This window comes from Cyphomyrmex costatus, unplaced genomic scaffold (genome assembly GCF_001594065.2).
Source record: "Cyphomyrmex costatus isolate MS0001 unplaced genomic scaffold, Ccosl1.0 scaffold36, whole genome shotgun sequence".
Taxonomy (NCBI): domain Eukaryota; kingdom Metazoa; phylum Arthropoda; class Insecta; order Hymenoptera; family Formicidae; genus Cyphomyrmex; species Cyphomyrmex costatus.
Window position 1 is genome coordinate 329008 of NW_017277774.1, and position 26825 is coordinate 355832.

The 26825-nt window shown below is 34.0% G+C and overlaps 1 protein-coding gene across 1 annotated transcript in view; it reads left to right on the plus strand.

The window, feature by feature from the left end:
• Positions 1-26825, plus strand: part of LOC108776365 (uncharacterized) — a 141264-nt gene that overhangs the window by 93957 nt on the left and 20482 nt on the right. Inside the window, exons 8-9 of the mRNA XM_018542964.1 lie at positions 5377-5725; positions 21223-21535. Coding sequence (XP_018398466.1) covers positions 5377-5725; positions 21223-21535 — 662 coding nt within the window. The remainder of the gene's footprint in view (positions 1-5376; positions 5726-21222; positions 21536-26825) is intronic.

Sequence of the window (26825 nt, forward strand, 5' to 3'; positions counted from 1 at the left end):
TCTCTCTCTCTATCCCTCTCTCTCTCTCTCTCTCTCCCCTCCCTCCCTCCCTCTCTTCTCTCTCCTTCCCTCCTTCTCTCTCCAAACCTCTTCGCAAAATTATTTATGAATTAACTTGATTGATAGAAAAGGCAAAATTGAGTATATTAATATTAAAAGCTTAATTATCAATCGTAATATGTATTAATTACATATAACATATGTATTAATTATGTATATTAAAGTTATTTTAGATTAAATAAACATCGGTTAATTTTTTGTTTTAATTAATTTCGATTGTGATTCTACTGTCTATACTTGAGAAAGAAAAGAGTGCGAAAAATATTTAAAATAAGAAGAAGGGGTCCTTTTTTATTTCCTGCATCAAACGTCCAAATAAAATAAATTGATATGAAAGAGCTCTATAACGTTGATGGATAATAAGTCAAGTCGACGTTCAAACGCACGATATCAGACATTTTTCTCATACCGAAATTTTTTTACAAAGTGGTTCTTTCACCGCGGAGAATATTTCTCTTTTATTTTTGCACCCTGTATGTACGTTGTTACATATTTACCGTCGAGATATTGCATTAAAATAATAATAACAAATGATATTTCAAAAGCAGTATTTTTCAAGGTACAACTAATTACAATCCTTTTAAATAACAGAAACACGTGAAATATTTATATTTGCGTTCATATAAATACTTAAAATAAATTTCACAAGTTATAAATGTATGAAATAAAATTATATACATTTACGGCGTAATATTTTATGATACTTTAACACGACATATTTTGGCGTCATAATATGTACGTCAACTTAATTAACATTACCGTAATCACTCTTGTGCCTCGAGTATCGATGATTTATTAATGAAATCGCGAGTTTGCTACCTCGTCGGGTTAATCATCGTCTGAATGATCGTATGACGTAACGTGATTTTATGCCCCAGTTACGACGTAACTTCCTATTACGCGAAACTCCGACAGTGTCCCGGCGGTGTCCATCAATTTAATACTCAACAACGATGACGACAGCAACGAGGACACGAGAAAGAACGACACATTTGCATTCGCGCGTGTCTAAGCACATGCTCAAGAGTGTGTGGAAGTTTGTATGAAGTTCGCGAACAAAAGTTAACACTTATTACAATAGCTCAACTTAGAAATTCTCTGGAAACTATGTATAAGGGGAAAGGAGAGAGGGAGAGGCAGAAAAAAAAAGAGGAGATACTGTCTGCCTGTGCGAGCAAAGATAGAAATCCCTGCTTCTGGTTGGTGGACACGACTTTCTCGTCATGGAGTAGAGACGGTGTAATTAATCCGGGGAAGGTTGGGCCAAGCACACGTCTTGCACGTATACATACACACGATAACCAGAAACGGAAGTTTTAAATGAGGTGGAAACGATACGACGCATTAAAATTCAACTAAATCGTCTTTCTGCTGCCATTTATTGTTCTTGAACCGAATTTGCGAGAAGTGTTACGACGGTTGAAATTATAGTAATTTTCTTTCAATATATCGCTTCTTAAATAAAATGTCGATAAAAAGAAAGGACAGTATTTTTGTGTAATAAGTAATGAAAAGAAATTAGGAGAATATTTTTCGAGCGTTTGTCGTATATGGTATTTATGTTTTTACTGAAACGTAGAAGAAAAATGAAAGTTTAAGCACTCAAAGATCTGACGATGAGTTCCTCAAACGTTCAAAAGTGTCAAGTTTCTAAAAGATTTAAGGATCCAAAGATCCACATTGAATTCACAAGTTTTACAAACTAAGGATCAAAAACTGCAGATTACGAGGTGTTACATACTAAAGATATAGATTCTAAAATTGAGAGAAAAAAAGAATTGATCGAGAGATTTGAGCGATCCACTAGTGACTAGTCTAATCCGGAATAGATATTGTTTTAATAAATGGCTTTCGTCAAAATGAAGGACGTTGAAACCAAGCGACGCGTTGCGACGAACGTTACAAATTAATATTCATCCTGAATCTCGCGAGACGGTTTCCTCGAATTTTCCTGTATATCTAATTTTCCCCGACCGATATACACGTCCCAGATGAGATCACGTCCAAAAAGGAGTTTAAGCCAGCGCTCAATCCCGTACCGTGGAATCCGCATTTGAGCTTGACTATACATACATACAGCGCATCCCTCGTTGAACATCCGGAGCAATGTTAACGTTACCAGCATCGTCGTAGTTATGGAGAGCAAAATAAAAGAGGAATAGCACTGGTTAAAGTAGTTGAAGTACATAAACGTATTATAACTACATTTGTAAAAGGAAAAAAGATTTATTAAAAGATTTATTTTAACAGTGTGTAAAATAATTGATATTTATTGTAATTACAATTAAAATAAAGGAGAATAAAAATTAATAAGAATTGGGGCTGTGATAAAGCCCCAATCCTTAGTTCAAAAGATACAAGAAAATTAAGTTTTGGTATCGAATTAAAAAATCTTTTTTTTTGGCAGTTTGCTCATCGTTTGCTCACAAATCTTTTGAACTGAGGGTGAGCAAACGAAAATTCCAACTGAGCATTCGTGAGCAAACGATGAGCAAACGAATGCATGAAAAAAAAAATCGATGTTTTAATATTGGGGGGGACCAGCTTCACACGAGTTATTAATGAGCTTTTTACGCACACCACCTTGATGAAGTAAACGATAAAGTTTACGAAACAAAAGTAATATTTAATTCATTTTCTATTCACATTCAGATTATATTAATTCCAAACAGTGTTTAACATCGAAATATTTAAATATAATATATAATAAAACGTACGTTTCGACTAGAGCCGTCTTCAATGCAAGATTTATTTTTTGTTACCATTTGAGAATTTGAGAATTTTATCAACTATTTTCTTAAATTTTTTTGTATTTTCTTTCTTTTAATCAACTAATCTTTTAGCAACATAAGGCTGGGTCCACAACCTTGCTTTAAGAGGCCGTAAGCCGTAAAGCCGTAAGAAATTGACCAATCATAGTTGAATGCGAGAAAAATAATTTTCTGTGATTGATCAATTTCTTACTGCTTTACGGCTTAGGGCCCCTTAAAGCAAGGTTGTGGACCCAGCCTAAATCATATTTTTCGTTGCTTTTATTTTTGTTCACATATTTCCTATTATAACAAAATATATTGTGTTACACTAATTTTTGTGACATATATTTTTAATATTTTAAAAATAGAAATCTTATAATATTAATTAACAATAACATATAATATTATATAAGGAAGAGAATTAAAGAAAGATGTATAATATTTTAATATTTTTAAGAATTCTACGCCACTGTTGGTCGCATTTGGCTGTAATTCTAGAGGGATGTAATGGCAGAGCACTCTCGAAATAGCGATAAACATTCCCTAATTTAATTAGTAATTACGAAATGCTCGTTGCGATGCACCGGACGCAATGGCACGATTATCGTACGTGGCGGTGTATTCCCACTCGGATAACTCGTCCTACGTGGCCTGTCGTTGATTGATCGCGTTACATAGCGGGCTCGATTACAGAACAACGCGTTACCGCACGGTTACGAGCTTAACGCTGATAAAATTCGCTCTGTAACCAAAATCTGCGCTGCAATTCGATAAATCGACACCGAAAGGCGAAAAGAATCAGTGCCACTTTATAAAACTAGAAAACAGAGAAGTTTATGGGACTTGATATCCGAATTCGCTGCTTTCTAGAATATTCGAACATTTCTTTAGTCTTCTACTTTCTTCTCAGATCATTTGAAATAACATTATATAAAAATAATAATATATAATTATCATTATTTATTTAAAAATATTTCGAGATTTTTATTCTTGTTTTACAGATTGTTTAATAAAAAATTTTTTTGTTTTTTTTTTAATAAAATAATTATATGTATAAAGAATTATAAGAAGAAAATATAACACAATAAAAACAAAAAATAAATTTCAAATTTTTAATATAATTTAATTACAGATTTATACAGGAGTTTTTGTTATTTAAAAATAATTATTGAATTTTTAAAATAATTATTTAATATTTTTTATGAACGCAAATGTGAATGCACAACTGAATAAGTAAACTTAATGATTTGAATTAAATCTTTAATGCTTAAATCCTTAAATATATTTTCTGTATGAATTTATATGTAGATTCCGTTCTGCAAACTGCACACCGGAATTATTTTCACTCTTGAAACGCAATCATAAGCTGAGCTAGGATAGTAATATCACAAATTAACTTGACAAGCAATTTAATATTATTTAATGCTAATAATCATTTTACAAAGATATAAATAATTTATTACAAAAATGTATTAATATTTTATTAAAATATTATTTCTAAATATGTCATTATACATATATAACATGCATAAAGCAATAAAGTCATAAATATATTTTAGCATAGAAAATATGAAAGTAAAAATATACATAATACTAATTTTTTCATTTCAAATAAGGAAGCCGAGGGAATCTATGGCGATATTGCGCGTTCACAGAATTACTCAATTTTACCCGTGGCCGAGAAGTGTATTTGCGTAAAGAAGCTTCTAAACAAATTTACTCATGGCGGCAACCACCGCTTATGTTCCGTATATACCGCTTTAGTAAAGGTTACCATCGATAAGACAAGTGGAAATTGTGTGGGGCATCTACCTCATAAAAAGTTACGTATCGTCATCTCGCTGCTGGCTCGTAGAAAAGAACAAATCACCTTCTATATACCCCATCTTTCGCTTTTTCAATTTGGCGTTTTACTCTCTTTCGCTTGTCTTTCGTATTCTCTGTCTGCGTTATAAAGGTTTTTCACACGAACTTATTTAACTTTTCCTTTAAATCAATCGCAAACAAGAAAAATGTGATCGTCGCACTGCGCGCGACATTTTAATATTTGATTCTGAATACTGTTGCAACGAATATTGAATATTGTGAAAATCTTTTACTTTTTGCACTTTGCGTTTCTTTAGTAGGTAGCTTAGGTAACATAACTTAATTTCCGCTATTGTTATACTTATCTTTTTTAACTCTTTTCTTTTTTTCATAATGTAGACGTTTAGCAATTCGATAAACAATTTGACAAGATGTGTTAATAACATTTGTTATAATTGACGTTATTTGATGACACAAGTCAACACAACGTTGTTCTATTTTTCTTGACATTTAAAGAGTATAACGAAGATAGAACGACACTTGTGTTGACTTGTGTCACGAAAATTTAAATCTCATTTAGTAATATTAAATTACTAAATATAAAAACCCGTTGCTATAGGCATCAAGACTTGACCGAATATGGCTCTCTTCCCTCATTTATGTTCAATATTTCTTGATCCATTTTTTATTTTATATTCTTAAGATTACAAAACGTTGACAACATTGTTTTGATGTGATGATTTCGTGGCAGGTTCAGGTTCAGGTTCCGGATCTGGCAGCAGCGGTTGCGCTTCCAGCACTCTCGGCACCCTACCGCTGAATCGCTGCTACTCGTCGTTACCCAGAGGAGCGTTAACGGCTTACGGTAGCTTGACACGACCCGCCACCTTGCCGCGTCTTCCGCTGGGCCTAGGTTTGGGCCCGACACCTAATAACAGCAACGGACCTCTGCCTCAAAATGATCGGGATCGAGACAGCAACGGAAGTAGCAAAAGAAATAGCGACAGCGTACTCTGTCATCGACTACCCTTGTTGCATCCCCTACCCACATGCGACGTCGCCAGCCATCAGGGCACCGGTTTCCACGAGATATTCAACGCTATCAGGTGACTTATATTTTGACAAGCACAATTTCTCTATTTTTTGCAAATTGTTAAACATTAATTAAATCGAGGAAAACGGAAATGGCAGAAAAATATCTTTGGATTAAATTAAATTCTTTGAACAAATATTATACATTCTCTTCCAAAGAATTTAATTTAATTAAAAAAAAATACTTTTTTTGATAAATATTAAATCAATATTATAAAAAAATTATAAAAAATGCTATCATAATAAAAAATTTTTAATAAATTGAAGAATAATATTTTTTATTTTGTTAACATTTTTCGTTATGATATGACGTATTGATTTTACTATCATTTCAGTAAATTCGCCATTTCTTTCGTTAATAGGATATTCTTTATATTTATTTGTTAGCGCTCTTATATTTTCACGTTAACATGAATTTATTTGTGAAAGATTATTCATTAGAATACACGAATATGCAAAGTTACGTGCTACTAATCATCTGAGGGGAAAGGGAAGATATAATCTGCAGCCATCGCGAAATGTTGATGTCGCATAAATCCCGATCGATCTTCGTCTATCATGCACTACATAATAGTTCAGCATGAAAATCCAATAATTTCACGTAGAATGACATTAAGCGCGGTAATGTTAATAATTATACGCGACATTTCGTTATCGACTTAATCACACATTACGATCATAATTATCATCACAATCGAATGTTTTACGGTCGAAAGGGACTGAGTGACAACCAGTCGTGATGCATATTTTTACGCATAAATGAATACAAGCGCCATACATATTCCTAGTGTACATTCCGGTACAGTAATCCGACTGAATAAAATATTCAAGATACCGTGTTACGTGTTGATAAAACATTACGTTTGAAATAATAATTGTATTTCTCGTATCGCGCAAAAATTCGCGAAATAATTCATCGATTAATAATTTTAATAAAATTTTTAGTGATATGTGTTTTAAATAAAATTCCAGAAAAAAATTTTCCGAATAAAGGGAAGGAAAGATATAAACTTTTAGTAAGAATGACATTTTTTTAAGAAAGAAAAATTTTAGAAAGAAAAATGATCTCTTTGCCATTTAATTCAGCTTTCTTTTTCCGAGCTTTTATACATACGAAGGCGTATTACGTTCACGGCCTTGAAGTAAATCCCACAAATGACTGAACAACTTGTCTTCCTTGATTACCTCTCGACGAAGAAGACGACCTAGAATGAAAAGCATCTCCGAACTTCCTCTAGTCTTCTTCTTCTTGAACGGTTGGTAAATGAATTATGGAAATTAAAGGGAATGAGCGGGAATATTTCGTTAGTGAAATTATGCGAACTTCGCGAACGGCGGCGGTAGAAACTTTGGTCGGAAGCTGCTGGATCTCCTCGATTATGTCAACAGCCTTCTCTCCGACGTGTCGCAATGTCATAGAAATCGTGCAACTTCTCCTATCCTCATTCTCGGCGTGGCAATGAAGAAACGGGATGCATTCGCTGGTACTCCGGCCGACGGCCATTAGATATCGTTCCGAGAGTTTTAGTTCTTCCCGGACGAGAGGAACTCGGAAAGTTCGGCGGGCCATGCACTTATCCAAGCGAAAAGCCTGATATTTCGTGTAATTACCGTCGGAGCTTGCCCGAAGCTGTACGAGATTCGCTCGAATAATTTGCAAAATTACTCGGGAAAGAGTCTTAAATATTATTTCCTTTTTTATAAAATTTAGATACGTGTAATATTTCAAATTTACATTTATTGGTTCATAAAAAGCATTCTTTGTGACTAATTTTACATTAATTTATTTTTTTATTATTATTTGATTATTTTTTTATAAAATTCAGATACACAAAATATTCTGAAATTTATGAATTTCATACATTCATTACTTTAGTAAAATATTCTTTGATTAATTTAACATTTATTTTTTTATTAATATTTTTTATAAACCGGATAGTTATTACTTTCTACATAATTGTTCAATATATTGATCACATTAGATATATTTTAAATCGATTTAAATTAATTAATATAACTTAAACCATAAAATTTTGTAAGTTTTTTGTATTAAAATATTAGGAAAAGGAAACGTAGATAAGTCTCAGCTTAAAATATTGTAACGAATTGGGGTCTGGGATTGCAAGACAATTTTGTAGTTGGAATTAAATATTAATTTATCCTTCGTACTTTTTAGAGATTTTACATTGCTGTACGTCTCTGTAGACCATTAATTATATTTAAAACAACATGCGTCCTATGATTTATTGTTCACGTAATCGCCGGAGTGTCGCGCGATATGATGGTCCAGCCGGTCGTAACGGGAGGAAGTCGATCTATTTCTCCCAGATGCGAACCGACACGGGTGCTCCCAACTGTATTCTAAGGATCCCAGAAAGATTTCCTAAGACTTAAGACTGCGACAGCAATGAAAGTTCCACCGCCATCTGCCCCATTGGCCATTCGTCTTTTCCGCGCCTGTAAATCGACGTAGCAAATCGGAGTACTCGGTGCGTGAGTATTCGATTCTAAACGCAATAAATAACTTGCGCTCCGCCCTTCGTTAATTACCCGTTCTCGCTCGATTGCCAAAAGTGTTTTTCGCGCACCCGTTAAACTTAAGTTCTATCGGAATAATCGTAACATCGAGCGATAATTGCAGCACCCTATTTTTACCAGACAATTAATACGAGTACAAATTCAAATAAGTCAGACAGATGGCGATCATTAATTTCGTCGTTGGAAAAAATACCTGTCGCTATCATTCGAACGTCACGTTTATCGAAAATAATATCGTTCAGTTATTTTTCAAAGTTATTTCAATCATTTTTATTCCATTGAGACTGCATAACGAGTTTAATTCTTGATGTACATTCTTGCATCCAAGTATGAAAACAGATTTTCCTGCGGTACAAGTAAATAGATTTTAACAATAATTAATTTTTTTTATTTATAAAATCTTTCTTTAAAGTACATTAATTTTTATAAACAATTCCAACAATAAAAATCTTCTAATTGACTCTCAAATTTCAAACGAATCCACAAGAAATCCTATATTTGGAGGCGAATGAGAGTGCCATAATTTTTATATTCGTATTTATAATAAACACTTAGAAAGAACACCGCAATAATTATACATAGTAAATTGAGTCCTGGTGAAATGAGTGAGCTTTCATAACTGATAATGTGAACAAAAGATGTCATAGATGCTCGTACAAGTGCAATAATGGATAGACTTTGAGCTATGACATATCAAAGGTGCTCACAGAAAACAAATTTTAAATCTTTAATACACTATAGTTCAAAAACTGTTCATTAATAAATCTTGTGTTTATGACATCTTTTGTTTACGTTATAAATGACATATGTGAAAATCATTTCATCAGAATCCAATTTTCCATACAATTAGTGCAGAGTCCTATATAAATGTTTAGATCTGCCTCTGACATCTTTTGTTCGCATTATCAACTACGTTATATATGAAAACTAATTCATTTCACCGGAACTTAATTTTCCGTGTAATTACTGGAGAGTCTTTTATACTCTTTTTACTGAGAAAAACGTCTGGTTAAAAAAGAATGACCCGGAAGATTTGATCAATTAGAATTCTGGTTTATCTCAACTAGGTATAATAGATTCAACTAAGAAATTTTCCGATTTATCCATTTTCACTCAGAATTCTAATTAATGCAACCAGACTCTTATTCCATTGTATGAATAATGAAAATAAATACTCTCTAATTTCTAGATATATGCGAGAAATATAAATGCAATCTGAAATAACTGCATTCATTTAATGAATGATCTTTTATCACCTAATCGTTAAAATCGTTAACAAAGAAATTGAAAACATTTATTCGTCTGTTTCTGAAAATTAACTCGCGCGAATGTTGCATCGATAATAATTGCTGGGGCAAGCTGTGGGTTAATCGAACCGCGTCTTGCGTGTATTATTACAGATTATCGCCGCATAATATCGTGCGAGAAAATTACGTTGTTATCCCATTGCATTCATTCCACTGGCACTGAATAGAGCCGGCGAGCAATTTCGCGAGGATTTGTATTCGTTATTGACATTAAATGCAAAACGGCGACTTGGTTCAGCGTAAAAGCGACCCTGGGAATCTAATTTGCAGTTACCCACGTAACGTCCCTACGTCATAAATTGAGCGCGCGAGCCCAAACAAAACGTCAGCTACGTGACGTCGACGTGTTTTTCAGACGAGCGACGCGACGTGGTTCCGCCAAATTTCAGAATACGGTAAATTTTGTGACCAACGGCGACTTCGTCACGATGTATATGTGTGTACGGGTAACAGATGTAGGCAAGTGTATACGGCAAAGGTGATGTTTTTAATTAAAAACTCGCCTTCGCCGAGTCGGACGCGAGTCGCGCGGATACCGGCAAATTGGAGCCTTCCTCGACGGAAAAATATTTCCGAGATTATTCCACTGGTACAATCTGCATCTTTCCGTTCGCTTTCCAACACGCTGTCCGACGTGTATTCGCGCGAATGTATTCCATTAAATTTCTCGTGCCAGCCTTTATCGTCGTCGTCGTCGTCGTCGTCGACTTTTGCACCGACCTGAACTTAAAAGCGCGCGGACAAATAACGTCAAAATTTTAAAAGCGCGAGAAACGCTCGAGTTGCACGTCGAAGAAATATTACTCTGAACATGAGATCCTCGATTGAGTCTGTAATACTGTCTGAGAGCAATAAGCGCGTGTCTGAAAATAGAAAGTTGCGCGCGAAATCGCTTTATTACATCTGACTCGAATCCAACTTCGTTTACAAACGAAAACCAATCATTGATTCATTAAAATGAAAAAAAAGAGTACTTTATAATTTCAGTAAAAATTTTTTGCAGCACAAAAATGCGAATATACTCTAAAAAAAAAGAAGTATTAAAAAAGTTACTCTCTATCTAGCTTCTGTTGAATTTTTTCATTGAACATGTTGACCTTTTGCGTTTCGTAAAAAAATTTTATTATATTACTTTTATTTACGTAAGTGATATTTTTTCACGTATCCGTGTAAATACTATGAGAACCAACATTTTTATAACGTTTTTCGTTTATTATGTTTTGATCGGGATATAATTTACCCTTTTTAGAAATGAGAGTTCTAAAGAAGTGAAACATTAAAGAGCGAACTTATGTTATCTGGAAATCACTGAATTTTCATAAGGAAAGTCTATTAACAACCATTAACGTTAGCTCGTCTGAACTGACAAAAAACAACGTCTGTCTCATCATATTTTGCGGCTAAAAGAGATCGATGTACCACGCGGCGCGTCTAAATGACGTTTATCGGCGTTTTTCCTCGTGGAAAAGAGAACCGGGACAAAGGGCGACTAATCGATCTTGCTTTCTGCCCGCGTGTTCCGTCATCTTTCATAAGCGCGCTGTCCAAGATTTTCCATAAGCGTCAAAATATACACGTGCCAACCGAGCGGTGGATCGTCCGTCATAATCGATTCCCATCGTCGAGATAACGATGGACTATTTCATCCCCTTACTTCAGAATTTCGCAAGTCACGCCGAATCGCGGCGATCGCTCTTCGAATCTGCGGCCATGTTAAACGCACGATCGAGATTATCGATCATCCGGTTGCGAATTTCTAATAAATATATATATACATATATTGTATATATATATGTATATATATGAGATATCACAATTCCTCTCTTTCTTCTTCTTCTTGTAGAATTTTATTCCAAATCATTCGGAATAACATGTTCAACGTCTGTCGACCGTTTTATTCGCTAGAAGAGCGGAAAGATATTTCTGTGAAAAATGGTCTTTCCGAATGTCATGTCGTAATCGGCGATGGATTTTAGTCAAAAAGAAACTCTTCGAAAAATTCGCGAGCTTTATATATTAAAGAATATATTTTTAACTAAAAGAGTAGTATATAAATATTGTAAACGTTTGCATCACGAAACTCAAAGTTTAAACAGTTATAACTTAATTCGTTAAAAATGAACGAAATTTATATTTCAAAACTTAAAATCTTCACTTTTGAAAGGTCACTATATCTTTTCAAGTTTCTGTGAGTTTGATAATTTTTACATATTAAACAACTATGAACTGGACAAAATGAGTAATTTTCTTTTTATTTTGTGAACCTGTCACGTGCTTTAAAAAAATTTGTAAAAGTTTTCGACTTTCTAACGTGAAAGCTTGAAGTTTTCCCTATAAAATTATTTAAAAAAAATGTTTTTAAGGTTTCTGTTACTAAATTATTATGAATTAAACAAAAGAAGAATTTTGGCTTTGATTGCTCACAACTTGATTAAAAATCATCGTACCACAAATTAAAAAACAGATTTTTTAAACCGAAACTTCGCTCTATCGAATACTATAATTGCTAAAAGTCATGTAACATACAAATGAAGTAGCGCCACAAACTTTCGTTTTGATCCAATTAAAGAATAAAATAAAATTTTTACATTTAATCGAGTTTGTATATAAATATAAATTTATATATAGAAAAGAATGATTTTACTGTAGTATTCAAAAATTTAGCTGGACCCAGATCTAAAAATATATTGTTGGATTCAAAATAATTATGTAACGTATGTAAACACGATGACAAAAAGACTTCATCCACATCATAATTATAATCGTCTTTATTTAAAACAAAATTTTTATACGTCAAATACGCATACTTGAGTATACAAAATAAAATTAGATGTTTTTTGTGATTAATACCGAATTGTTTATTTTCCAACAATAAAAATGGCAAAATAAAAAAATAGAAAGCATGCAGCCTACTAGCACCTAAATTGAACGTTCTACATTATTCTTATGGTCATAACAAAATGATTTTGAAAAATCTAACTAAATTTTCATAAATAGTTTTTTATCATACAATTAACATTTTTATGAATACATAGCAATCGATTCGTTTTTCCATAAAAACGATTTGCATTATCACATAGCCTTGACATCATGAAAATAAAATGTCTATACATTCGAGCGTAACATGCAAGCAGAGAATTCGTAAACGAATAGAGACAGTTACGTGTACCGATTTAGAGGTTGTCTGACACATAAAGGAAGAAACAATACTTCGGAGGTTGGTACAAGCCAGCTGTGCTCCGCCGGTGCTTTATAGTTCGTCATTCACGTGAATTTCTATGCACATCGAAATTGCGTTTCGTAAGTGAACTCATAAAAGAGTGAATGCTTTTTTCTTATTTTGCCGCGTTATTGCTAGAAAACAAACAATTCAATATTAATCAAGAAAAAATATATAATTTTATCATATATCTTCAAACTTGCGTATGTCACATATAAAAAATTTTTTTAAGTGAAGTAGAAAATTACGGATAGAGATAAGAAAATGGTTTTTTAATAATATATTTATTTAAAAAGGAACAAAATTTTCAAACAAAGATACAAGAATAACTTTAGGAAATGTGTATATAAGCATAAAAATAACATCATAGTTTAATAGAAAATTGATAGACATTTCTCGAATGCAGTTTCTATTAAGAGTCGACAATTTGTTTGACATTATATAAATCGAAGCTGTTGTTTGCTTTGAAATATCAAATGTTCAAAAGAGATAGGGAAAATAAATTGTTTTCAACTGACATAAATCCAACCTTGACTCGACGATAAGCACGGTGGATAAAATTTAAGTTAAATTTATCGTCGCTCTAAAAATTTCGTAATAAACGATACCGCAATTTTTCTCACCCTTGTTTTTCGCGGATCATCTTCAGCAAAGAATATCACAGCCAAACATCAGTATGGACTCCCGTATAAGTACCGGAACGTTTTCGAGATATTTTCGAGAATGCTTGCGAACGAAGATACATCACGTCGATGGGGAGCGACGAGGATATTTCGCCGACTCGCCGGCGAAGTTCGTCCGGCTAACGCGAGTTCGCGAATTCTCCAGGCCGGGGCGGCAATTTTTCATCGTTTCAAGTTTCGTCGACGTTTTTCATCGCCGTCGGACGATCTTCTCCCCACTATACTTTCGTCAAGCTCTCCCGACGAGCTTCCTAAATCACGCGCGCAACACGACTCGCGATAAAAGACACGACTCCCGGGATTAGAGAGGCTAGTCAGGCACTCGCGATAAAAAAGTTTCCGCCAGAACTGGTATCCATTATCCAATGCAAGCCCGATGGGTTACCAACATAAGTCGACAAGTCTCCTACATGTTGTACCTGACTTCCTGATTTGTCTGTACGAGCGAAAAAGATTGTGACAACGCTTACTTTATAAAAAAAAATGCTATATAAAATATTTCTCAAGAAAGTTTCTGTCCAATTCAGTTTTGAGATCATTTTATGAAAACATGTTCCATATATAAACATGGTCTCAATTCTTAGCATTTTATACCTTGTTTTAGCAAAATATTGGACATTACTTCCCTTACAGAAATCCACTTTAATACTGGCCAATTTAACCTTTAAGTGGGTAGGTAGAATGACCACAGCACTCTAGGTATAGTTATCTTTAAAACCTTGTTCTTTTTAAAAGAAAAATAAAAAGTATTTCTCCTAAATGCTTCTAAAAGAAGTTTTATAATTTACTATTTTTTTCTTCTATCTTACAGAGATATATAACGGTATAATTAATGTACATTTATTTTAAACATAATATATACTAATAGATAAAAAATATGAAAATAAAATTTTTGAGAATTTGCTGATCATCTCGTCTACCAACTTACGTATCTATAATCTTATTATTATATATCTACTTACTTAAAGGGTAATACTAAAAGGTAATGATTAATTACTTATTTGAATACTGAAAGCATTGAATAACAGTGCTTTTAATACTCAAAATAAATAGTTAATTATCTTCTTTCAGTATTAAATTTCTAAAGGTTAATATAATACATTTTATATAATACAAAAAATTCCAAATATATTATAATAAATGATTGAATGAGCAAGAATAAGACTAAGGAATACTTTGGCCAGAAGAAATAAAATCTTCCATCTAAATAAGTTTCCATTTCGGTGCATCTGATAAGAAAATTGTGGAAGACGCTCGCAAGACGCGGACTTTTATCCGAATTAGCGCCGTTACCTTCGCGCGAAGTGCGTCGAAAGAAGATTTCAATTTTCCACTTGGGTTTGAAAAGGCGGCTGAAACACTTTCGCGAGCCGGTCGAGCACGTTTTATTAGCGTTCCTCGAGAAGACGAAGCAGATTTGCCTCTTGCCCGTCTGCCACTTTCTCTGGATAATCCAATAACAGTCACAAATAAACAGCATGGTGAGATATAAATGGTAGCGTTTACATCTTAAAGTGATGTTATCGGATTTTTCAATACTACAGCGATTGTAATATTGATAGAATTTAAAGTATTCTTTTTTTAAATTGTATAGGATAATATATTTCGAGCTTCAATTTTAAATGAGACAAGACACTAGATCTTTATTTATCGGTTTAATATTAGACAATTAAAGTTGATGTAAACAATTTTAAAATCCTTTATACAACGGATACAATACACTTGGGTAGTATATCCATTCTAATGAGATTGTTTATAACTTCTATAAAAATAAATATATTATAAATAATATTTATTTCTGAAGACCGTCAATGTAATAACATAACTAGCACGAAAACAAAACCTATAACAGTCTAACTTGGATCTTAGTTGCTTATATATAATTTCGCGTGAATTTATAACCCGTGTGAAACTGGCCCCCCAATATTGAAAAATCGATTTTTTTCTTCATGCATTCGTTTTCTCATCGTTTGCTCACGAATGCTCAGTTGGAATTTTCGTTTGCTCACCCTTAGTTCAAAGGATATACGAAAATTATGTTTTGGGGGGTCAACTTCACACTAACCTCCCTATAAAAATATTAAGAAATCGATTTTTTTCTTTTCTGCAGAGTGAAGAGTTAAGTTTAGGGATTAAAATTAAATTTGTGTATTTGTTTGTTTTATTTAGAATTTCGATTAATGCAAGTGTGCAAATATTTTCTATACGTTTAGTGTAACAATATTTACACTGCAGTATATTGAATGGCAAATCCTTTACTAAATTATCTTGTTTAATATATGTGTATACACACACACACGCGCGCGCGCGCGCAGTACATGTTCATTTGATATTGATTGTAATATAATATAGCAATTGGAGTAATAACAATTTAGCGACGAGTCCAGAATATCAGCTACCGAGTAGAATTTCTCCGGATAAACGGAGTTCCACTACATCTAACAAGCTCCGCGAGAGATCGTCGAAGATCTCGGAGGTGCAACTCGCAGGAACTTGTCGAAGGAAACGGGATGAAGCAAAGTTGAAAGCGGGAGGGTATTCCACAGGAGGCACCTTGGGGATATAACGCAGTTAAGCACCTACTATTTTTCTTTCGCGATGCAACTTTGTGCACCGCGAAAACTCGCCGATCGTTCTCCAGAAAGAGAATATGGTCTACATATTTGAGTTTCTTTGTAGAATTTATTATTTATTTTTTTAATATTAGTATTTTATTTTATTTGAATTTATAATATAATGCACATTAAAAAAATTTACTAAATCTTAATACATGTTTTTTTTAATAGCACTAACAATAAATAAATTTATAATAAATAAATATATATTATATACTCGATAAAAAGAATGATAGTTAAGTCAAATTAATAGTTTTTGTATTAAATAAATGTATGTTTTATTTATAAATTTTTATTTAAAAATATTTAAACTAATTTTTATAAAAATTTAGTATATTATTTCAGTACAGATATTAAAAATGCATCTGATGCATAGATCTTAACTTTATGAATATTTTTTGCCATAACAATGCGCGTGTCAGTCGCGTATGTTCGATTCAGCAAAATCTGTGTCACGCCATAATTTTAAATCTATTGTTATTAAAGTAAGCTGAGGTACATAAATATACGTAAGCGCATATTTTTACTCTAACGTAATGCGTCAACCGTTCTATAAGTTCTCGGTGAAAACTTTCGCTAAATTGACATATTTATCAACGCCATGAAAAAAAAAAAAAAAAAAAAAGAAGAGTTCAAGTTATAACGTGATTTTCCAACGCGCAGAGTTGCCAACGTCAAATTCTTACTTCCACAACGTCGAGTTCACGCGCGTTAAATTGTAATGTTATTTCATCATCGAATAAATATATCTCGCGATTGTTGCAAGATGTTTGTTCTCACCGCAAACTCACGGCGAACAAAGGGTGTCGCTCTTTATAAGACCGTAAAGTCGAGTGACTTCGAATACGGTGGCAATAAAAGGCGACGCGATAAAGCCGAGATGGCAAAGGTGGAGTTAACTCCTCGGTAAAAATGCGCCGCGCTCTATTTTCCTTTAAACCGCGCGGATTTCGCGATTTCCGGCGCGGCGTTGCGCGTTCCGCCGCGAAATCCCCGCGACGGTAAAACTGTCGAAACTTAAGCGCAATATCACCGCAGCCGTTTGACTTACGATTGCGACTCTATTGCGACCCGTGGCTTATCCGGCGCGATTCCGGGTCGCGGTAAACGTTCTTTCTGCGTGCAATACGAAAATCTCGTCGCGTCGCTCCGCGACACGTCGAATGATCCCGACACGATTTCTAGATAAATCGGTAAGTAAATATAATATAAATACACATCGATTATAGAGATATTAAATAAATAATGCTCGTTAATATTTGATACAACTCTCACTTTGCACATTACTGCACTACAATATATGAATTCATTAATTATTAATACGTACGAAATATTTATCGAGTAATTATTAATAAAGTCAGTGCCTCCAACATGCTCAATTTATTCCAATGAATTCACACAAATTCTACGCTTTTTAAATGTAATAACGCGGAATTATGTATATAAAAATATCATAAATTATGTCATACATAATTAGCTCCATTAAAATATGAATAAAAAGGGTCCAGAGTTTAATTTGTGAATATAAATTTAAAGTGTTAACTTATATGTTCAGCGAATTCGAGAAGATGCAATTTGATTTGGAAGGATTATTTTTTTAACTAATTTGTATAACACACACATTTCTTTATAAATATAAGATCACATCATCGAGAAAATATGTATGTTGAAAATAAAAGAAAGTGCGTGTTTTTTAAATATATTAAAAAAAATTGTTTTTATAAATTTGTTTTGCGGTTTAAAAAACCGATTGCATTTCTCGTCGCTGAAGCTGTGGAAAAGTAAACGAGAACCGATGCATGAATACTCGCAATCCCCGAGACGTCCGCATTTTATTTCGGAAGAAATTTTGTGTTCCTCGTTCACGAATGATGACGAAATGCTAGCTATTTGTTCTTTTCCACCAAAGTATCCGAAACCCTCACGATGAAGGATCTAAATATGGTCGGGCTGATTACTCCCTCTCGCTTTTAACAAGTTAACCGCGCTCTATTATTTACTTACACAACTTCACCGTTTTCTAATACCGAATTACATGTTGCTCTATGCATGCTCAAGTTTTAATGTTCCCATATGCATTTCTGCGTTTATTTTTATGTTTTAAAAATCGCAGGAACTTATTAGAAAATTTCTTTAATTTTAGACGCTTTTTACACTAATCTTAAGAAAGATTATTCTTTTGTTCCATGCTAATCTTTTTAACCCTTCAGTGCCACTCTATATCATTTTGTCACGTATTTACTATGTGGGTATTACGTAAAAATATCACATAAAAATGAACATGTAACAATTTTTGTTCAATTGAAATGCTAGACATTAAGGACGACAACAAGCAAATGTATTTGTATTAATAAAAAAATTATATACAGCATAGCAAAGTAAAAGAAATGTTGGATATATCTAGAAGTTGCACTGAAGGATTAAAAAATATATTTTGTTGCTAATATAAAATGCATATTACTAATACACCCTTTATTTATACATTACTTATAGTACATATATTTATACATTATTATCTCTCTTTCTTTTGTTAAAAGAATTCAGAAAGTTTACTCTGCAATTTAATTGTTAAATTAGCGCTTAACAATATATATTACTCTTTGCTAATCTCGTTCTAGTTTTGTCTCTAAAAATAGAGACAGAAAATAATTAAATCCAGTTAAGTGCTCGCTACTTAAAAAGACATACAATGACACTTTACAAGACGATTTAATTGTAAGAAAAACGATCGACCAAGGATCGTTTCCACAGTAAACAGTTTAAATCGAAACCAGAAGCACGACGCAACGCCAAGAAATTCCGGGATCCTCGCTCGCGAAATCCGCAGCTTTATTACGCGAACCTGGCTCTGGCGGAATATTCACCGCGCGCGTTCCCCGTTTCTCTCCTGGCGGAAGCGTTTATTTTTGTTAGAAATTCAACGCGAGTGCGCGCGTACATTCTCACTGTGGAGGGTGCAGTATTTTTGTTCTCTCCCCGTATATATATATACAGGGAGAGAAAGATATTGCATCGAGTGGCGCGGCGGCGGCTCTCGAGTGAATTTACCGCGCCTGTTGTGATACCGTTAAAGGCAACGCCATTAGACGTATACGTACGTACGTAGCAGCGACGGTAACAGACGTATCGCGAAACGTACGTACGTATCGCGGTGGCAATAGCAGTCAGACAGTCAGTAAATATGGGCCGAAGTAGATACCATTAAATCCAGACGCGATACAACGCGCCGGCCGGCTACTGCTGTTGCTGCTGTGTTGGCTCGTACTTCGAATCGTTCGTCTTAAATTGCTCCCATTAAACGCACGTACGGGCACGTAAATTCTCGCGGTATCGGCGGCCACCGCCGCGATTCGATTATTCGTCCTATAATTCGGCTCGCCGCTCTGCCTCGCACCGATGTGCATTACACTGCTGCTGCGTGTTCGTTCATTATGTTCCGCTGTCGTGACGTTGATCGATCTGCCGCCGTGAGATTGCACGGAGCGTTTGAGACAGTCGCGTGTAGGTAGAGATCACGTGATGCGTTTTGTTAAATTAATCTTAAATAAAAATCGTCGGAAGAAGTTGAAATAATTATGTATGTTGCAACGTTTTTACGCGTGAAGTTTATGAATAATATAACTGAATTATATATCGTTATAGAATTATTAAGGCTCCGCTGATCAATGAGTCACAATCGATATTTTCATTATGAATTCTCTCTCTGGTAGATAAATTTAAATCTATAAAAATAAGTAAAATACAATTCAACTTATATGGTAGTAAAACTTGTTGTCAAAGCTTTCACGAGTACAAAGGAATTTTATCAGATTCTTATGCAGTCAAACAATATTAAAAATCTGCATTGAAGTTCAAAGATTGCTGATAGAAGATATAAAATTCCGTGTGATCGACAAAGAGTTAATAAAACGAAATATAATATCTCTAAGGAAAATAAAAAAGCGTATAAATATAATTTAAAGAAAATATTTTATTTTTTTAAAGAAATTACACATCTAAATGAGGGAAGAGGGTTCTTGCAAATACATATATTACTGAATTTAGGGAGAGAATTGATATTGTGGTGTGTACTCGCACAGACTGCGTGTGAACATTTTCCCCTCAACTTCAATAAAGCTGTATTTTAATGAGAAATTTAATTAAGAAACTAATTAAGTAGTTTAACTTAAAATTAAATGACTCGATAAAATTATGATGAAGCTAAATAAACTGAATAAAATCAGATCTCAATTATTTTTTAATAAATAGAATCATGAATCACAATTTTAATTTGATAAAATATTTAATTCTGAAAATTTAGGCATCTCAATGCCTGATGTATTGTTGTTTTCTAGAACAACCCCTTTAAGAAAGATTAATGTCGGGATGAAAAATCTGTTCCAAGTTATCCCGAAAGTTTTGTCCGCAAAAAGAAGACTAAACTTTTTCGTTTTCATTTCGAATCGCATTTCATTCAAAGTTTCTTGTCATTGTTATGAGAATGGTCGTGTTCTTTGTTATAAGATTGATAGAGGATGATGAGAACCCAGACAGAAATTGCCGTCAGATATTTTTACGTCTCTCGCTTTTACTTAAAGGCAAAGTCCTGTCCGTGATTCGATTCGACAGACCTACCATCAATCTTAAATGATTATTGCCTCATCAACTAATTCGATTAAATCTTTCTTTTCTCTCATCCAATTTGGTAAGTCCTTATTTCTCTTACGAAGTCAAACTCAAATTGTTTAGTATAAAATATTATAAGTAAATCTTCACGGAAGCAACAACAAAATTAAATAAACTATTATAACAAAAATTGTACAAAAGTAGAGTAAACGTATTGAAATTGTTTAAAATTTTTTCTGGTTTTAAAAAATTCTTATATTTTATCTCGTTTTAAAATTTTATTACGTAAGAATAAGAGAGCAACGAGAATTTTGAAAAAAAAAACACATATAGACAGTCGACATTATTTATAATTTATATATCATAAATATTTATTATAAAGTTTTAAACTTTAAATTATTAAAGTTTTAGTTTGTTTTTCTATATGCGTCGAAACTTTCGTCGATATACACTATGCTGGAAAAGATTGAGAAGAAAGTTTTTCTCATTTTCTCGTCCACGATACAATCCAACTGATCGACAGCATTGTGCTTTGTGCTTCAGGGAACCTAACTGCAAACTGAGGTCTCTGAACGTGTCCAAATGTCTTCTGGGCGGTTTGGATGCCGGCTGTTTAGGCGAGACCGTAAGGAAGGCCCGCAATTTGGACGCTTTGAGGGCTGCTGGAGCGTCGAGACCAGCCGATGTGATGCCCCTGGTGTTGGCTTTGACAGAAGCGCCTTGTTTACAACTACTAGACTTATCTAGTCCCCGACTGGCTCTAGACGATCATCCTTCAAGGCTGTTATGTCACGCTCTGGCAAGAAACACGACCCTTAAACTGCTCAGTCTGGAGGGTTGGACTTTCCGGATAGAGGTAATTGCAACGTCTTGTTATTATTTATGTGGCTTGTTAGTTACGCTTTAATTTGCCACGAACATAGTGAAAGAAAATACGTAAACAAAAAATAATAAAATTAATTTGTCGAACTCTTATAAACCAGTAAGAGGTTAAATTTTTCGTTGATTAAACTTTTACTTTTGGAATCTTCAAATAGTAAATATTAACAATTATGAGCAAATTCGCAGGAAAAGAAATTCTAAATATATGTCAAGAAATGAATGGGCTAATAGGAATTAGCGCTGTATGTCTTGTGCGACTAATTATAAAGAGCGTTTTTTATCCGAATAAAAAATATATTAAAAATATGATAACGTACGTTTCAGTTAACTTTTTTACTATCGACAACACTAATAGCAAGAAGATAACATACAATATGTTTAAGATTTATTACGATGTGTCTTTAGCAATTAACTACGTCGACATATTTAAATCAAAGAATAGCAATTTAAAATTAGATAAATTCTTTCAGTATTGTTTTTGTAGTAAGTAGGAATTCATTCGTTAACAATTAAACTTCCTGCACTTTACCGAGAATAATTTCCACGTAAAATTCGTTATTATATCCCGCAAATGAACATAACGTAGAAAGAGAGTAGGCGAGATGCCTAATTCCGTCGTCTAACGTCATCTATTTTCGTATTTTCACGTGCGAGGGAGAGCAGAGCCTGCAAAGGCGAGAAAATAAATTAGAAGAAGCGGAAATTATTTGCTCTTCCGTGCGGGCGTGCAATACGGAAAAGTGCGAAACGGTAATGTTCCGCTACACCTCCGCAACCGCGGAAACTCACAATAGCACGAGCGAGAACGGAGAAAGAACCGAACATCCAACTAATAGTCTTGATAACAATGTCGGAAAAATTCCCGTTCATGCTACTGAAGACTTTCGTTCTCAGAATCGTATACGTAGGTTGGTTATATATACAAGAAGTTGCTAATTGAGCATCTATCCTGAAAAGATCGACAGTATGGCATGGTGAGGTAAAAAATATTCAAAGAAAAATGCAAAATTTAACTATAAAAAATATATAAACCTAAGATCTAAAAAAACACATATAAAATTTTTAGATATATGAAAAATCGTCCAATACGAAAAAAGTTTTATTAAATATTTATTTGAACTAACGATAAATGTTTTGTATATACTAAATGTAAACGTATATTCACTCGATACAAGAATTATTAATTTGACTTAGTCATCGTTTTTTTTTTTATTAAATAAATGTTTAGTTGGCACTACTGAAAGAAATATGTATTAAAATTTTGTAAATTTTTTCTTAGTAGAATAATTATTTTTAAATAATTCTATGTCGCTCTACACACATCATTTCATTTGATACCAACGATGAATTATCGATCAAGATTAGTGTCAGTGCGACCATAATTAATATTAATTGCAGTATTTGCTCTCTGTATGTATCAACCATTCGCCGCGCGATGCAAAATTGCATTTAAATTATCTATATGGCGTATGTTGATATCATTCTGCCCGTATCGAGTGCCCTTCGTTCAACTAGCGATAACATAAGTGGCGATATTCTCGAATCGTTAACCGATAATCATCCGGAAACGGAGAGATCGCGCGATATTCTGACCCAACGAATACATCCAGCGTCGCAATCTTCGCATTCGATAAACGTCCCTTACGAGCGGCATACGCTCGTGCTCTCGCCTTCGTAGCAACGATAATAATTAATATTTACCGGGACCAAGCGGGGAACGACGATTAAATAACGTAGATTAACATGAACGTGGAACGATGTCGTAGCAACGTGATGCTCAACTGTTCCGTCACGTCCGCAACCGTGACTCGCTCGATACGCAAATTCTAACGCAAATTCACGTAAATTTCACATCATGGGAAACAATCTTTAAACTATCATCCTTTGATTTCAATAAACCTAACAAAACAATTGTTTAACGCGAATTATTTCACGAAGAAAAATATAAAATAATATGCGCTTTTTTTTTAATAGCAAATTTTATAAAATTAGGTCCATATAGTCATATTGTAAGATACCTTTTACATTACCTTACACACCTCCGATATTTTTCTTTCAGACAAGTTTGTCATAAGTTTGGCAAAAATAGGCAGAATACCAGTCTTGTAGAATAAAAATTAAACTATTTTTCTCCACGTATTATCTATATTAGGATTTTTGGATGTCGTTAATTATAATATAATATACAAAAAAATATCATAGAAATGTCTGTGTGTGTTCGTTGATAATATAAATTATAATTATTTTAAGAACAGATCTTTTAAAATATTTTAGCAATCACACACTTCACTTATATTTTGATTAAACGGTCCATTTGAATTTATCTTATAATTTATAAATAATATTTACAGAATATATAATTTGTTTAATTTATCATAGTCTTCTAAAGATGTTTTTGATCAAAGCACCTTTATGTCCCAACTTCGTAAAAGACGAATTGCTTTCCATTGTAGTTGTATCCAAGTATCTCGCGGAATCTATAAAGGGATGTAGGAGGAATCGTTCTCATTGGGAAACTGCAATATCGTTTCGATACGAACTTCTCTAGTTAGATTCACGAGTCAATATTGTTTCCATTTCGTTAAGCTTTGAGACGCCGGGAAGAGCCGGGTAAATGAAAAGAGAAGCGGAAGAAAGAGAGATAGATAGATAGATAGATAGATAGATAGATAGATAAATAGAATGAAACATATAGATAGAGAAAGAGTGAAAGAAAGGAAGAGAGAGAGAGAGAGAGAACACACTTCAGAAATTACTAGGAGAGGTCGGTTCGCGGAATGCGTTTGGAATCTGCAAGGCTGCACTCTTGGAGTGTACCCTCGAGCTTTCAAAGAAGTTATCGAACGCTTCGAGAAATCGACGAAAGAAATCAATGAAGGTGGCCTTTGGTTCGCCAATAGTAACCTCGTATCTCGTAGCAAAAGAGAATCGACGGGAACTCGGTGGTTTTCCGTCTGATCTGTCTGCTCTTTCGAACCCGGAAATTGCCCGGGTAAAACATTTTTGTAGCTAAGAAAGTTAGCTTTTAACGTAGTAAGCTAACTTTCTTAAATCTCACTGTCGTTGGAGATCAAAGTAACGTAGTATGTCATGACCATGAAACCCCGAAGAACTTTGTGAGTTATACGCTTAGATGTCCATCGCACGCGTGAAAAATTCTGATTGTAGCTTACGCAAGCTGCCTCTTAGAGTTGCACATTATTAATAATCAATAAATATTAATTTAATAGTTTATAATTAATTTATTTATATTTTTAAAAAAAGTTATAATAAAATAAACACAAGAATCATCTTTCAAGTAAAATTTTTTCTTTCTTTTGCAAATCAAAATCATATTTAAAAAAAACAAAATCGATAAAAGTATAATATAATATAATACATAGTTCTCTTTCATACAATTATCCAATAAGAGAATTTGCTGCGTGTCTACATAATTCAAGAGAATACATATTTCCTCCGCGTAACGGATTAAAAACTTGAGGAACTTTGGTAACAACATTTATCGCGCAGGACTTCGCAAGACACAACCCATATTTATCGCTATTTATTTACCAGGCAAATATTGTTTATAAGCCCGGCGAGCTCCTGGTCGCAATTAAAGACTTTCAAAGTACATGCTAACGAGCGCGGTTGCTTCCGTCCCTCGTGCGGCGCAACAACTTGGTGCGTTTAATCGCTCGACATTTAATCACATTCATAATGGCGAAATTTTGAAGTGTACACTCCATACCTTATAGAGCGGCTAAGGATGCTGGAAACACCGGAGAGCCCGTTTTCAATTTTAACTTAAGGTATATTTCGCTGTGTATAACAAACGCGTGCAACGGTTTATGAAACAAATTCCCGTTACGATCCTCTTTATCATGATATTAAATATGAAATATTAATCATTTTTTTAAATAAAAAAGCGCTTTGTATTAAGGGCATATCTTATTAACATAATGCTGTACAGAACTGTGGAAATTTTCTTAAAATTTTATACAACATCAAAGACATAGAACTTCTCTGGATTGTAATTTTTATTTTAGAAGGGATAATTAATTTTTATTAAACAACTTATTATCGTGATTCTTTTTCTCTCATTTCTGGTGATAATAAAACCGTAGAATGAATTTGATTACGAGCCATATTTTGCACCCCCACGTTACATACGATAGCCTTTTTAGTCACTCCTCTTATTTGGCCGTTTCGTCGCGTTTCCACTGGAATTGCTTGGCGACGAGCCATTATCTCGTCAAGATACAAGTGAGACGAAGACGATCTTGCTTATAAACGACTTGAAATTAGGATTGAACGAATGGAGGAACGAAGAAGGATGAAAGAAGAGGGACGCAGCCGCGAATAATCCCAACAGTCGCACATTCTGCAAGTGGATAATTAATTATCGGCGATTCCGGCTCGCGCTAAGAGAAGCGTGGAATAAGGGTGGCGGCGGTGGGCGCGCGCGCGAAGGGTGGCCTCCGGGATGGCTCAAGTATTGTTTAGACGCTCACTAATTACGGAACAGTCAGCCCAGGAAACTCGACCCGCCAGGCGGAAGCGGGGCGGCACTGGAGATACCTTCAATTTATTTTGCTCTTACGCGACCTGGACCCCATTGTCTTTGCTCGTTTATTAACGGTGACGCCACTCCGCGGTCTGTTCGCGAGGGCGGATCTTTAAAAGCGTGTTTTTCACTGCGGAACTTGAAAAGGTATTTGCGCATCCGTTTCTACAGCACCCTATGTCTGTGTGGCTTCAGACAAATGTACAGTTTGTAAGCTTCACCTACTTTTCGTGAATCCCGATGTGACATTCTTTCCGTATATCATTTAAATAAATTTTATAATATGTTTCGTGTATCTTATTTATCGATCTGATATTTTTATTCCAGAAATATTTCTTCTTATGAAACAAATTCCTGTGTTTTTACGATTCTCTTTATCGTAATATTAAATATGAAATAATACGAAGAATAACTACATTTTTTTCGTAATGGCGAGAAAAGAATTAACTCACTCATATTGGCAGTATATATGCAAGATTTATTCTGAAGATTTCCTTCGAGAGAAGACGCGAGATATGAACACCCCGCCTACTATGCGAGAAGATTATTCAAATCCAAGCGTAGAACGCAATTTTCCCGTGGGATTCTTTCGAGCTTTCCTTTTCGTGATAGCTTATTATTCTGTCGATACCTGTGATTTTTTTATTTTTATGCGGATTCGATAACGGGTCACGATCATCGAAAATAATCTAGTTCTCTGTTGACACACGATTTTCGC